We start from the raw sequence: 14683 nt of genomic DNA, 5'->3' as shown, positions 1-14683 counted from the left end.
CTAGGGCAGCACCTCAGGAAAAGAAGGTTTTATGTAACATTCCCCTCACCACAAAGCCAAACACAATGAAAAAGAGACACAGGAAAAAAAAAGTCCTATTTGCCAAACTCAGAGCTCACCAGAACAATTTGTTTTCCTCAATTTCATTTATTTCGAGAAAAAAAACTGGTAATTCATCAGAAGTCAGAACTCAATTTCCTGTTTTCTTTCCAAACAGGCAAATTAATCCCGTTTCGAACTGCATGCCAGGGTGGGAGCTGTACATGGTTCCTAATTGCACTAAGCACACACGGGGCTAAAGGCTTTCCTCCCTTCATCTCCCCACTTTTCCCAGTCTGTGGTCAGTCTTGGGATCAGCAATGATGGCCTGGACAGCCACGATGGCTTCGTTGATTTTGGTTTGCAGCTCGCGGAGCTCCTCGATGTGCAGCAGGCGGAGAATCTGAGCAGCTTCGTTGATAACAGCATCTGGGGAGGGGCAGAGAGAGGAGTTTGCATTTTATCCATTGTTTTATCCATCGTTTTCAGCTCACAGGAGGGATTTAAGGAAGTTTTAATGCTCTGCACTTGGTTCCCACTGCTGGTTTCCAGGCTGGAAATAGGGGACAACTTTCCCTCCCGATGGGGTGGCCTCCAAAGCTTCCCCAGCTTTGGGTCAGGGAATGAGGGAATCACAGGTTGGTTTGGGCTGGAAGGACCTTAAGGATCATCTCATTCCAACCTCCCACTCCAAGGCTGGCGTGAAACATTCCAAGAGTGATTTAGGTGACGTGGAGCCAAAGTGAAGCCAGACCTGTGGAGCCCCAGGTCACCTGGCTGTTCCCTATCAATAATCCATCAGGTCATGCCAACTTGAGCTGCCTCGATGGGATTTTAGGGAAAAGAGGCAGCTGAAATCCATGGAAGCAGCACAGCTGTCCTCTGCTGGTAGCAGCAGGATTTACAAACAGCGGGATGCATTCCTTGGGCTGCCATTAAAAGCTGTTATTTTAAACAGATTCCAAACAGCTTGGATTTGGGCTTTGCTGTTCCAAACCCAAAATGCTCAGGAGTGCTCGTAAATAACCAGCTGGGAGGGAGGAATTCTTTCCACTCCGGGGTTTTTTACTGTCCACATCAGCTCTGGCTTTGACAGTAATAACTTTGTCAAAGACAAACATTCCCATTTAAAAGTCACATTAGGACCAGCGCTCACCTCCCGTGTCAAATCCAAGAATGTGCTTTTCCAGAGCAACAGGCAGACCCTGGAAAAGGAAAAAAAAAAAAAGAAGATGTTAAAAATGTCATTTTAGAGGTTTGGTAAATACAATCAAACTGCAGCAGGTAACTGGGGGAGAAAATACAGGGTTTGGTTATATAAAAACGTGTGACAAGTTTGAAAATTCACCGTGGTTGATTAAACATCTCCCTTTGTGTCCTGAAACACCAAACCTGGGGTGGTACTCAAGAAAAATCTTCCTGCTTCAGAATCCCCCATTGGATACACAGTGCCTGCATTCAATCCTTAAAAGGCCAACAGCAGCACTGGGAGCCATCCCCCAATCCAGCAGCTTCCCAGGAAAACAAACCCGGGCTTTCTTAGAAACTTCTGCCTTTCAACAGCTGCCAGGCTTCGAGCAGGGGCTGACTGCAAAGAGCTGCAAGGATTCTCTGCAATCAAGTTTTGCTGAGCTCACAACGTCCCCAGAAGCATCTGCTCAAGCGTAAAGCTTAGGAATAAAGCGAAATATTTCTGTTTTCTAAACATTTTCTCTATTAAAACACTCCAAGGCAAAGTTTATTAGTGGTCATTGCTCTGTTTCCTTTGCCCTGTCCAGCTGCAGAGGAGTGGTCACACTAAATCATTACTTAGGGAGCTCCAACATGCACTTAAAATCAGATTTAAGCATTCCAAATCTTAGGATTTGCTTTTACTGCCCTCAGTGAGGTTTTTTTTTTTTCCAACATTTGCCAAATACTTTGCATTTTGCACGACAAAAACATTGGGGTTCAACACCATTAAATTCTGCGGCGATGGGGCTGTAAAGCTTTTAGACAGTGAGAACTTCCTTTAAAGGCTTTTATACACAAGGAAAAGAAAAAAGAATCTGAGTTGATCAAAACCCACACTAAACACAAACTTCTGGCTGCAACTCATTTGCAAAAAGTGGGGTTTTTCCACGGTTTTTATAGGAAAATCCACGTTCAACTGCAATCCTAAAAATCCATCTCCACTGTTGAAATTGGTGATCAGAATGCCACTAAAGCCACTTCAGAAAGATTCCAGAAAAAACAGGCTTCCTACACGGATTTTTTAAGAAATGAGGTTTGGACTTTAGGCTCCAAAGAGCTCCCAGCCAGCCTGGGGTGTTCTCGAGTCACACGAGCAGGAAAAATTGGGTCCTTTTTTTGTCTTTTTTTTTTTTTCCCTCCAAGTTCTTCGTGGATGAATTCCCCAAGGTTCCTCCAGTGTCACCTGGCAGCAGCAAATTCCTTACCCTCCCTCCTTCCCACACTCCCTGAATTTGATCCTTTTTGGGAAGCTGCCTTTGGAATCCCCCCAGCCCATCCTACAAATACAACGAGCTCCCGATTCTTTGTGCAGCAGCTTCAAACAGGGAATAAACTCAAAAAACAGCGCCTTTAGATCCGGAACTTCACAGACAACTTCATTTCCAGCCTCACTCCCTAAAAATTTGATTTATGAATGCTACACCGAATTTTGGCCATCTACAAATCACTCAAAACCTGAAGCACAGATCGGATTTTCCTTTCTTTTTACTCCCACCCCAGCCATCCTCTCTGCTTTGGAGATATTTCCTTCTTTCCCCTGGTACATGATGATGTTGATGGTCCCTCCTGGCACAGATTTTCCCACCTCTAACCACCCCCCCTTTTCTCCACACCCCCTGGAATGTGGCATTCCTAAGGAAAACACACTCCTGGGTGATATCCCAGACAGAGACATCTCAGCCCTGCTGATGCTTTGAAGATCTATCAGATATGAACAATTCCCTGGCAGGAAAAAAATTCCCTGCTCCTCCAAGAAAATCCCATTTTGATCCCTGTTGTGCAGCTATGAAAACACCAACTAAAAGCTGCTTTTTATTAACGTGGCAGAACCTAAAATGAAGACAACAGGCTCAACTGCTTTCCTGTTTTCCTGCTCTTTGACCAGTTTTATGGATTTTCAAGTCCAAAGCTTTGATTCACCCTTGCAATGCTTCTGGCAATTGCAGCAGCTTGGAGCACCTGTGATTCCCACTTGGAAAATACCATCAGCAGGGTGATGATAATCAATCAATCAATCAATCATGGATTGTTGTGAGCTGCTAAAAAAAATGAAGGAATTTGGGCTCTTTGAGCAGATCCAGCTGCTTTAGCAGGGACACTCGGACTCATACACCTGCAGGGCAGGTGAGGCTGCCTTTCCCAGCCTTTCCCAGCTCTGGAGAGAAGAGCTGGAGAACTGGAATGCTGAAGAAATCACAAACTGCAAACCCACAGTCAGCCCCTGGAGCATCTTCCCAACAGACAGCTCGTGGTCACCGAAGAATTCTGCAAAATCTGAGTTTAAGGGCAGAAATTTCCTTCACCACTCCTTTTTTTTGGAGAAGAGAGCGGGGAGAAGTTGGATTTCCAGCATCCCATTCTTTGAACACATTCGAGGTGTCCATAGGAAGCAAAACATTCCATACAAGGAATGTCTGAACCTTTTAATGCAGCCTGTGCTGTTAATTCCAAGGAAAAGCCAGGTAGTGCATTTCTCCTCACACTACAGGCCTGCTGCACTCAACAGTCAGGATAATCCTCTGGAAAATAACTCAGGGAAGAGCTATTCCATGATTTCCCACACAGGTATCTTTGTGTTCAAGTGGAACAAACAGAGCTTTGTGTACTGCTCTCCATAATCCCCTGGATCTGCTGGAATCAGGATGGTTGGCATAAAGGAAGCTTCCTCCGCTCTCCTAAATGAAATGTTGGAACAGAGCTGGTTTTGACTGAAGGGACAGACCTATATCTTCGTTAATTAACATGGAATAATTAACTCTGGCCACAGGCAGTGTGGGTACAAACCTCCTTGGACTGGCTGGCCTTGGCTATGGCATCCTGCGTCAGGCGCTCCTGAACCAGAATCCGAATTGCCTGGGAAAAACATGGGAAGAGGACAGGAATTAATTCATCTCTTGATGCACTTCTCAGTCACGCCAAGGGAAAAGGAGACAAAATTATAACCTCAAGCCCAGTTTGGTGAAGGATTTTTTTTTTAAAAAAACTCTTCCAGCCCTCAAACCTTTCCATTTAGGAATAATCTTGGCATGTTGGATCTTACCCAGGTGTGCGAGGCAGCTTAACCAGGAGTGACAAGGACATGGATTTCACCCCATTAATTCCTGCCACTGCTGGGACAGAAGCTGCAAAATCCAAGGAATAGCCTGGAAAGCTTGGGATTTTTAGCTTGGAGAAAAGGAGGCTCAGGAGGGTGACAGGAGGGAGGAGCCAGGTGGGGGTTGGGATCTCCTCGCAGGGAACAAGAGCCAGGACAAGAGGAAACGGCCTCAAGCTGTGTCAAAGGAGGTTTAGATTGGATATGAGGGAACATTTCTTCATGGGAAGGGTGGACAAGCATTGGGAAGGGTTTCACAGTGGTGGAGTCCTCATCCCTGGAGGGATCTCAAAGCCGTGTGGATGTGGAATTTGGGGACACGTGGCAGTGGTGGCCTTGGCAGTGCTGGGAGAATGGCTGGGCTCGATGATTTCAAGGTCTTTTCCAACCTAAACAAATCCATGATTCCAAAATGAGCTGATCACAACCCCAAAGCAGCAGCACCAATCTTATTTTCCTGACTTCTGACACCTTTAACTCTGCAGCAATGCAGCTTCTGTGGGAAGGAAATCCTGCCTTGGGAAGGAAATCCTGCTGCCAGCAGCTTTTAGGAGGTGCTGAACCACGTCCCATGTGCAGAGAAAGCTGGAGCAAGGCTTCCCAGGCAGGCTTGGAAAAGGCTGAGAGCTGGAAGGAATTCATTTTAGCCTTGGGAACAAGAGCAGCCTTGACTTTGATAATCCTGGTGCTCATCTGTTTGCCCTGGCTCTGGCACACGGGGTGAAATCCTTATCAGAGCTATCAGTTACTGATACCTACAGCTCAAAATGCCTCCAAAAATAACTGCAGCAACACCATGCAGGCAGATTTCCACAGGGAAGAAGAACTGGCTCTGTCAAACACATTCCCCAGACTTTCCTTGATGAGTAGCCAAATGTGCCAGAAGCAGCTCCCCCAGGATTTCTCCCAGTTTTGGTCCTGAGTAAAGTTGAGCTGATACCAGAAAGTTGCCACCGAAATAGTTCTAGAAATCTCTCCCTGGAGGAAGTGGCCTGGACAAAGGAATGATTGGATGAGGAGTTTCATTCCAGCAGTGAAACCAGACCTTGTGTAAGAGAATTCCAAGTGCCTTTGGCATTAGGAAATGGATATCCAACTGTGTCCCACAGATGCTTTGTGATCAACTTGCCAGATTTAAAGGAGGAAAATGGCATCTAAATCTCTGCTCACCCCAGCCAGATGTTTGTGGTGTGCCTGCACCCTCTGGCTCCCCAAAAACATCCACTCCCAAGTGTCCAAGCCTGGACAGGGATCAGAAATTCCCTGCAAACCTACTTAAGAGTGGTGGAGGATTAAAAGAGTTTCACTGACACTTTCTAATATCATCATCTCAAGCCCCAAAGCAGCTTTGCATTGCTCTTGGAACGTGGATTTTCACTGCAGGAATCTACTCTTGCTGGAATGAAAAGCAAGAAAATTCAGGCTGGTTTTGCCCAAATCTGTCTGGAAAAAAAAAGTGAGACCAGAAATGTGGAAATAGTGACAGAAATGTAAATACATTTATACAGAACTATACACTGGTGCACCAGGAAAGTTTGTCAGCCCTGGGAAAAGATCTAAAGGAATTTGGGTAAGAGCTGAGCTCATTCATGCTGCAAATCCTCAACATCACCGTTCCCAGGGTGTCCTCTCCCTACCTGAGATCCCTTCTCATTCATTTTTTATAGGGTTTTGAGGTGGTTTTTTGTAGGGGGTTGATGTAGGAGAGCTGCACCCTCCTTAAAGACTGAAGAAGGGTATTTTGGGAAGGGAAAGTAGGAAACCATACTGGAGAGAAGGAGGGAAAAAAGGGATGGAATAACTGCAGGCTGAGAATTCCTTAAGAAACCATTATAAATTCCCATAATACTCTCCCAGGAGTTACAGATTTACACTAAATAAACTTCGATACCCACAGCTTTTGGTTTCTCCAGAATAAACTGAACAAATATCACAACTATTGTCATGACCAGAACTTCATGGGGTGTTTTTTTTCTTTCAGTGGCATGCTTTTATTTTAATGCCAAACAAAACGAAATTTATTCCCACGTGATCAAGTAGGAACTTGGGATTGCTAAACTCTCATCAATGCTGTTTTTTTTATTTAAAACAGTATGCTTTTGACCCAAAATCTCTACAGTTCCACCAGAAAGGCAGAAATATTCTTAAAGGCATAAAAAAAAGATGGTTTAGAAAATTAATCAGCCTATTTAGGCCACTTAAAAGCCATTAATTAATTGCCAAAACTAAATCAAACTGAATAATGAGAAGGAGTAAACGGTTTATAGGACCAAAAGGAAAAGGAAACTTGTAACTGTGGCTCCTCCCTTGGATGTTGTTTTAAAATATCCTTGGCATCATTAATTTCTGTATTTTCAAGTTCCTCTTAATTTCTAGCACTGGAACAGAACCTTCTCCTTTGAGGATGTTCCTTAAGGAACTCAGCTAAAATTGTTTCCCAGATAATTCTCCCTGCAGAGATTTCCATGATTTACCTTCTGCATTCTTATCTGCTTGAAAGACACACAGAGACGAGGGTTTTCTTTCCAATCTTTGCCTAAAAATTCCTATTTATCAGTAACTGCACCTGGAGCTATGAACACACACCAGGCACTGGGGAAAAGAAGGAAAAAAAAGGAGGTGGGAGAAGTGGGAAACTCACCTTGAGCATCACCAAGTAATCATCATGTCTCTGGATCTGAAGCAGATTAGCCAAAGCCATCACTCCAGCCTTGAAATCAGGATTATTCACTGGAAAAACCAACGTTCTCATTAATAATAAACGATGATTTATTTTGGTTTAACTGATTCCTGCAGGCAGAATTGGCTTCCTGACTCCATGGTATCGGATTGCTCTTAAGGATGGGCAAGGACAATTCCTCTGCATCCCTGGAAGTGTTCAAAAAACAAGGATGTGGCGCTTGGGGACATTATTTCATGGTGGATGTGGAGGTGCTGGGTTAATTGTTGGACTCAGGGATCTTGGAGGGTTTTTCCAACCTTAATTCCCTGATTCCAAGGCCATGGATACACAGCAGTGAGGAAACAATTTGGCTACAGAGCAATCAGCACTGGGCTACATGAACAGGTGAAGTGTTGAAAATAAAGCAAATTACAGGCAGACATTGCCTTTTGTGCATTTTTATCCCTGCAGAGCACAACTCTGCTGCTGGGGGAGGGCAGGATCAAATCCTGCTTTTTTGTAGGTGAGGGAATGGAAGAAGACTTGGAAGATTGAGGGTTGATTTTAGCAGCTCTTTCCCACCACTTCCATTTATTGTGACTGTGCCCAGAAGGCAAAAAAAAAAAATTAAAATTATTATGACAGGAACAGCTGGGGAAGTCTGAACATGAAATTCCTGACAGCATGGAAGTACCCAGCCTGCCATCATGTTTCCTTGGGTATTTTTATTTTTGAAGGCATCTTGCTATTTCTCCCTCACCTACAATAAGTAATTCTGATTTACAGAGCAAAAATGTTCAGCTCTCTGCATTCCTAAAGCTTCAAATGGGGCTCTAAAAAATCCACATCACAGGAATAATCAACTTCTCATCTGAGGAACACACAGGACACGGAGCACGTTCCCATCCAGAGGTTGTGGCACACTCACCATCCAGGTTAATCAGTGGCTCTGCATTTTTTGCTGTGTTCTCAGTGTTTTTAGCACCATCAGGGGTGGAATCCTTGTATTTATCAGCTGTAAAATGAAGAGGCAAACACAAAAATCATCAGCAAAAAGAACTCGAAGTTTAGCTGTGCTGTTACAGCTGGATTTTTGGGGCTTGGTGACTGCCCAAGAGCCTTGTGGGTTTATAAATGGAGATTTTGGAGCTCCCCATTAATGACCCCAAAGCTGCCACTCCAATGAGCTGCCCTAAGAGCTGCCATCTGCAGAGAGATTCCAGGGGCAGCCTCAGAGCCTGCCCCACACTTTTATGTAGGGCAGGATGCTCCTCAGCACAGCCTCACCCCAGAAGGCTGAACAAGCTGCATCTCCCACATCTGCCACTTCCAAAACCCAGCAGTTCCACTGCCAGGGCCCTCTGCCCCCAGCAGGAGCACAGGGAGCAACAATTACGGGATGATGCTGGTCCTAAGGAGCAAATCAAACTCTTCCAGCTCAGGGTTTGTCTCACAACACCCAGCTGAGCGCACACAGGGCTTTTCCAAGCCTTTGGAGGACGGGATCTCCTGACTCCTCCTTTTCCACACAATCCCAAGGAACAGGCAGCTCATTTTGCCCATCACGAGGGACTGAGCACAGGATTTATCTCCCCTCCCTGTCCTGGACAGGGCTCAGCCCTGCAGGAATTAAAGGTCATGGAAAAACAACGCTTTGGCTGTTGTTATTTTGCCACCAGTAATTCCATTTGTATTCCCACTCCCTCCACAAGGAGATGGAACTGCTGTGACTGGGGAGATTCAACTCCACTTTTCCATAACCTTGTCCTAGTTCCCAAGGGTTCCACATCTACTCCTCGTGAAAAAAAAAACAAAAGGGGGTCTAAGAATAACTTCTCTGAAGAAATGCAGTGCTAAATATAATGCATTTAATGCACTTCAGGGTAAGTTCTCATAAAGGCAATCCCCCAGGGAGAAAGGGATGAATATCTACAATGGCATTGGCTACACCCAAAGTAATTTTCTGGGGTAAATTTGGGGGTTCCCGAGGTGACTTTGGGGTCCCAGATTTTCCACCTCCCGGGGCCGTTTTTTGGGGTAAATGTGGGTAAATAAAATAACAAATGCAATTATGCTGCTCCAGTCCCAGGGGAGCTGAAGAGCAACAGCAACAAGCACAGGAAATTGTGGTTTATTTGTTAAAAAAAGTGAAAGATGCTTTTGGCATTGTCTGATTTTGATGGAAACTTTAAAAATAGTGTGAATTTCCGTAGGGGAAGGTGTCCCTGCCCAGGGCATTTAGTGGTGTGTGCAAGGGCACTGTGACATCACAGCACGTTTGGTGACACACTGTGGGGTGACAGCTCACGTCCCCACCCTGCAGAGCTCCAGGTGCCAACGTGGGATGGCCTGAGCAGGGATTCCAAGGATGCCCGGCCTGGAGCAGCTCCTGTTCGTGGCCCTCGGGCTCAGCTGTTTCTATCCCAGCAGTACCACCCACTCCTGCCCACCCTCCTGGGCCACCCTGGTGTGGGATGTGCCTCCCCTGGAGCTGCAGGAGAAGGGTGCTGCCCACAAGGGCATCACCACGCCAGAGCTGCTTTATTGGAGCATCCCAGCCCTGTGCCTGCTGCTCCTGGGGGTTTCCCTTGGGTGTTCCCTCTGCAGGAAAGCCAGGAACTGCTGGAGAAAGGTGAGGGAGGGGCATGGGGACAAGGAAGGTCCTTCCCAGACTTTGCCCAGCCCCAGCAGGCAGAGGTGGGTCTGGGCCACGAGGAGAAAACCAGGGCAGGCTGAGCATTCCTGGGAATTGGAATGAGATGGGGTTTAAGGGACCTTCCAATCCAAACCATTCCATGATTCCCACACAAGCTGCTCCCTGGGGCAGCTCAGCCAGGCCTGAGTTTCTCCAGGAGAGGCCTGAGGTCCCTCTGTCGCTGTCACCACGCTGTCACCCTGTGCTTTCCAGAGATCTGGCAGGAAGGATGGATGCTCCTGCAAGACCTCCAAGCTGCTCTCCCAGCTGAAGGAAAATCCTGACTTGCTGAAGCGCTACCTGAGGCACCTGCACAAGTGCAGGACATCCTGTGTGGAAGTGTTCCAGGTCAGGCTGGATGGGGCTTGGAGCAACCTGGCCTGCTTGGAAATGCCCCTTCCAGAGGGGTTGGACTGGAAGGTCTTGACAGGCTCCTTTCAATCCCAATCTCTCTGTGATTCTCCAGAGGAAAGAGCAAGAAAATCTGGGAAGGCTTCGAGGAGGAGACAACACATTTGGCTCCTTGCCCACAAATTCCCAGCTCTAGCCAGGCTCCCAGGAGGGCTGGACACTGCAGTGGATGGAGCTGTCCCAAAGCACAGGGACAGCACATCTTTGACAATAAAGGTTTGAGGTGAAACTGTCTCCAAGGGAAATGGAACATGGAATGGATGCTCCGAGGAATGGAGGGAGTGACCCCGCACTGGGAATGCTGCAAAGAGAAAACTGCCTTTCCAAACCAAAGGCAAGGGATTCCTGGCTGGGAATGGAACTCCCAGAGAAGCTGGGGCTGCCCCTGGATCCCTGGCAGTGTCCAAGACCAGGCTGGACAGGGCTTGGAGCAGCCTGGGCTAGTGGAAGGTGCCCCTGCCCATGGACTGGAGGATCTTTAAGGTCCCTTCCAACCCAAACCATCCTGGGATTCTGTGAAATTAATCAGAAACCCCCATGCCCCTCCCATTTTGAGGTATTAAATGAACTCCCTCATACCATTATCCCCGTACTCCAGCCTCACAGCCAAGCCAAGGAGCCAATCCACCGTTTCTTGTCGTTCCTGTATTTTGAAGGGACAGTTCACATCTTTCATGTACTGGGGAGCAAAGAGAAAACAAAACAAATGGATTTCAGTGACCTGGATGAATCAGTTGGAGGCACAGAACTGCTGTGTGAGCAGTCACTTTCCCACAGGCCTCACAGAAAATCTTAATTCACAAGAGGTGTCGCTGTGAAATTCCTGCTGTGGTGTCTGATCCGTGTTGGAGTGTCCCAATCCAAATCAGATCTGACATCTGGCAATGGAATTTCCTTTTTAGTGAATGTTATTTATTGTCAGACTGCACCCAGGCAAGCCAAAACCCCCCCGCTTTGCTCTCTGCTCGTGTCACAGAGCAAATGGAACAAGGGAAGGGGAAACAAATTGGAGCAAATCTTCCCACCTGGAATGAAGCTGCCTAAGGCTTCCACAAACCAGAGGATTCCCTGGAGCAGCAGAAGTAATAATTTTCACTTTCTTAGGGATTTTGTGAAACAAGAGAGGGGCCAAAAAGTGGCTGAGGTTCTGTCTGTGCTCTTCTGAACCCAAAGCACGAGATCCAGCCCTGGCTGCTGCCAAGGCTCCCAAAAACTGGGATGTGGTGACATTCTGTCAGGGATGGGGTGACATTCTGGGAGCCACACAGCTGGGAAAAGGATGCCAGGGGCAGGAAAGCAGGGATTCCCTGGCAGTTATGGAGAGGAGAGTCCAGCCAAGCCAGGAAAGGCACCACTGACACCACAACAGCACCAGCTGCCAGGAATTCCAGCTATTTCCATTTACCTGCGGGATACTGGAATGATTCAGGTTCCCCCTGCAAAGCCTGAGCACTGCAGCTCCTGGGCAGTGAGCACAGCAAGTGATGCCAGGGGGAAAAAAGTGGGATGAAGGGGCAGTGGGGATTACAGAGAAAGGAAATGGGAACCAAGAGGAAAAGCTCAAGAGCCTGGTGGTGATTCCAAATGCTCAGGAGCACAGAGGAGATCACCCAGAGTCCATCTGGAGCCAGGAAATCCATCTGGAATGACAGGAGGTGCAGGGATGAGCTGCAGGAATTTTCCCCCACATGCTGGCAAGGCCTGCAGGAGACTCATCCACCTCCTTTTGGGACAGGGGAAGCATTAATGCAGAAAAAATCTGTTTATTTGCAGTCAGTCTTCTTTCTGCTTCAAGAGCTGAATCAAATCAGGCAAAAAAAACCCCAACCAGATTAGGATGGATACTCCACCTACTGAACAAACAAAGCTGAGGGAAAACTATGCACAAAACCCTCCCATTGTAATAAAACTCCCCCAGTTTGGCTTCAATAATTCATTTCAATTCCTAGAAACAGAAGAGTTCACCAACAGGACAAATATCCCGAGTTATTTCCGTTCCACAGCTGCAGCAGCTGGTGAAGATCATTTACACCACCACTTGTTTGGAGCAAGGAAATACCTTCTCAAAGGATTTGGGCCAGTCATCGCTGTGGATGTTCCTCAAATTCCCTCGGTCCTCGATCTTGTAGTGTCTGATTTTCTGGTCCTCGAGCCAGACAATGAAATTCCTGAACTCTGTTTCATCTGTGGGGAGGAGGAAACAAGGCAGGAATTAACCAAGATCTTAAGTTTTGATCCAATTCATACAAACCTTGATGCCTGTGAGCACTTTTACCATTAAAACCCTACATATATATATATATAAAAACCCATTAAAATTGTGGATTCTCCGACCCAAAATCAACCCTGAGTGGTTTTCATTTTTCAAACTGACCACATTAAAAGGTATCAGCCAACAGATTGTTTTTACTGGGAATATAATTATAACTTACCAAGCAAAGAAAGAAAGGCGAAAAAATTACAGAGAAACTGGGTTTCTAACTCTGTTTTCAGGAAAAGCACAACACATGTAACATCAGCCCCCAACTCCTCCCACAAAACACGACATAAATATTGCGGCTGCACAGTTTTTCCCTTCACTGTTGACTCCTCTTGCTTGCTGAGCCCAAATCCCGTTATTTGGGAGCTGGAATGCCACAGTTCCCAGGCATTCCAGGGATGTTCAGAGCGGGGGACACAACCCCGCTGCGAACAGAACCCGGACGGAGCCGCTCACCGCTCTGGGGTGCCACTGCTCCCTCGAAGCCCAGCCGGGAGATTTTGGCTCTGCATGGGATCTACTCATGGAATCATGGAATGGTTTGGGTGGGAAGGGCCATAAAGCCCATCCCATCCCACCCCTGCCATGGGCAGGGACACCTTCCACCATCCCAGGTTGCTCCAAGCCCCAATGTCCAGCCTCCCCCGGCCCCCTCGCAGCCCCTCACCCCTGCAGTTGAAGCCGGCGGGGTTGTGGTAGTCGAGCGCCGAGAGCTTGCGGCGGAACATGGTCCCGGTGCCGGAGCCAGCCCCGATCCCGGTGCCGATCCCGGTGCCGATCCCGGTGCCGATCCCGGTGCCGATCCCGATCCCGGCACCGCCTCCCCCGCTCAGGCCGCGCCGACGGCACGCACGGACCGGAAGGACGGAAACGCCCGCCCCCGCCTCGCGTTCAGCTCGCCCATTGGTCAGAGCGCTGAGCGGCGGCGGCTTCAACCAATCAGAGAGCGGAATGGGCTGCCGGGAGGGGAAGTGGCGGCCTTGGCCGCGGAGGGGGCGTGGCCTGGCGGGGGGGCGGGGCCTGGCGGGAGGGGGCGGGCCTTGGGCGCGGTGCCGCCCAGCGGGGAACTGGGGCGTGCGCTGCGCTGTACTGGGAGCTGTACTGGGAGCTGTACTGGGAGCTGTACTGGGAGTACTGGGAGCTGTCCTGGGGGATACCGCGAGAGCTGGGAGCTGTACTGGGAGCACTGGGAGCGCGGAGTTCTTACTGGGAAGCGCTGGGAGCACTGTGATGTGCTGGGGAGCAGTGGGGGTTACTGGGAGCACTGTGCTGAACTGGGGAGCACTGGGGACCAGTGAGCTGAACTGGGGAGCACTGGGGGTTACTGGGAGCACTGTGCTGAACTGGGGAGCCCTGGGGAGCAGTGATCTGTACTGGGGAGCAGCGATCTGTACTGGGGAGCCGTGGTCTGTACTGGGGAGCACTGGGGAGCAGTGAGCTGCACTGGGGAGCAGTGATCTGTACTGGGGAGCACTGGGGAGCAGTGAGCTGAACTGGGGAGCAGTGATCTGTACTGGGGAGCACTGGGGAGCAGTGAGCTGCACTGGGGAGCAACGATCTGTACTGGGGAGCCCTGGGGAGCAGTGATCTGTACTGGGGAGCAATGATCTGTACTGGGGAGCCCTGGGGAGCAGTGATCTGTACTGGGGAGCAATGATCTGTACTGGGGAGCACTGGGGAGCAGTGATCTGAACTGGGGAGCAGTGATCTGTACTGGGGAGCACTGGGGAGCAGTGAGCTGCACTGGGGAGCAGCGATCTGTACTGGGGAGCCGCCAGGTGAAGGCTGCCAGTTGAAGGTTTTTCTCCCGGCTGGTTTTCCCTGGAAAAGGCGATGAGCCCCGGCTGGGAGCGAGCCCGCCCCCGTGCCCCCGCCCGGCGTGGCTGGGGTGGCACTGTGCAGGCAGCCGGGTGCTGACAACGTGACGAGCCAATGCTATATTCATCCCGACATTTCCCTCCGTGCCAGCCCTTCCCAGCGCTCCAGCTGGCACTGACTGCAGGATGGCATCGGGATGAGCCAACCCCTTCCATGACCCAGGGGGGCTTTCTGCCTCCCTTTCCCTTTAGGGCCATTCCTCTCCCATCCACTGGATCTCCTCCAGCTTCTTCCTGGAGTGGTTTGAACAGGGCAGGGACTCCCTGTCACCTCAGCTTCCTTCAGTTTTAATGGAATCGCAGAATTCCAGGATGGTTTGGCTTGGAAGGGACCTTAAAGCCCATCCTGCCATGGGCAGGGACACCTCCCACTATCCTAGGTTGCTCCAAGCCCTGTCCAACCTGGCCTTGG

At 48.8% G+C, this 14683-nt stretch overlaps 1 protein-coding gene across 1 annotated transcript; it reads right to left on the bottom strand.

Annotated features, from left to right (window-relative positions):
• Positions 1 to 115: 115 nt before the first annotated feature.
• On the bottom strand, positions 116 to 13250 carry RTRAF (RNA transcription, translation and transport factor). Its single transcript, XM_039552532.1, has 8 exons — positions 13062 to 13250; positions 12194 to 12318; positions 10714 to 10813; positions 7957 to 8043; positions 7008 to 7096; positions 4057 to 4125; positions 1196 to 1244; positions 116 to 468 (listed from the first exon to the last, which is right to left on the bottom strand). The coding sequence occupies exons 1-8, from the start codon at positions 13120 to 13122 to the stop codon at positions 314 to 316; spliced, it is 735 nt and encodes a 244-aa protein (XP_039408466.1). The 5' UTR covers positions 13123 to 13250; the 3' UTR covers positions 116 to 313.
• Positions 13251 to 14683: the final 1433 nt, after the last annotated feature.

The sequence above is a fragment of the Corvus cornix genome, chromosome 5 (genome assembly GCF_000738735.6).
Source record: "Corvus cornix cornix isolate S_Up_H32 chromosome 5, ASM73873v5, whole genome shotgun sequence".
Taxonomy (NCBI): domain Eukaryota; kingdom Metazoa; phylum Chordata; class Aves; order Passeriformes; family Corvidae; genus Corvus; species Corvus cornix.
Note: the sequence above shows the minus strand (reverse complement) of the source record. Positions and strands in the feature narration are given on the sequence as shown.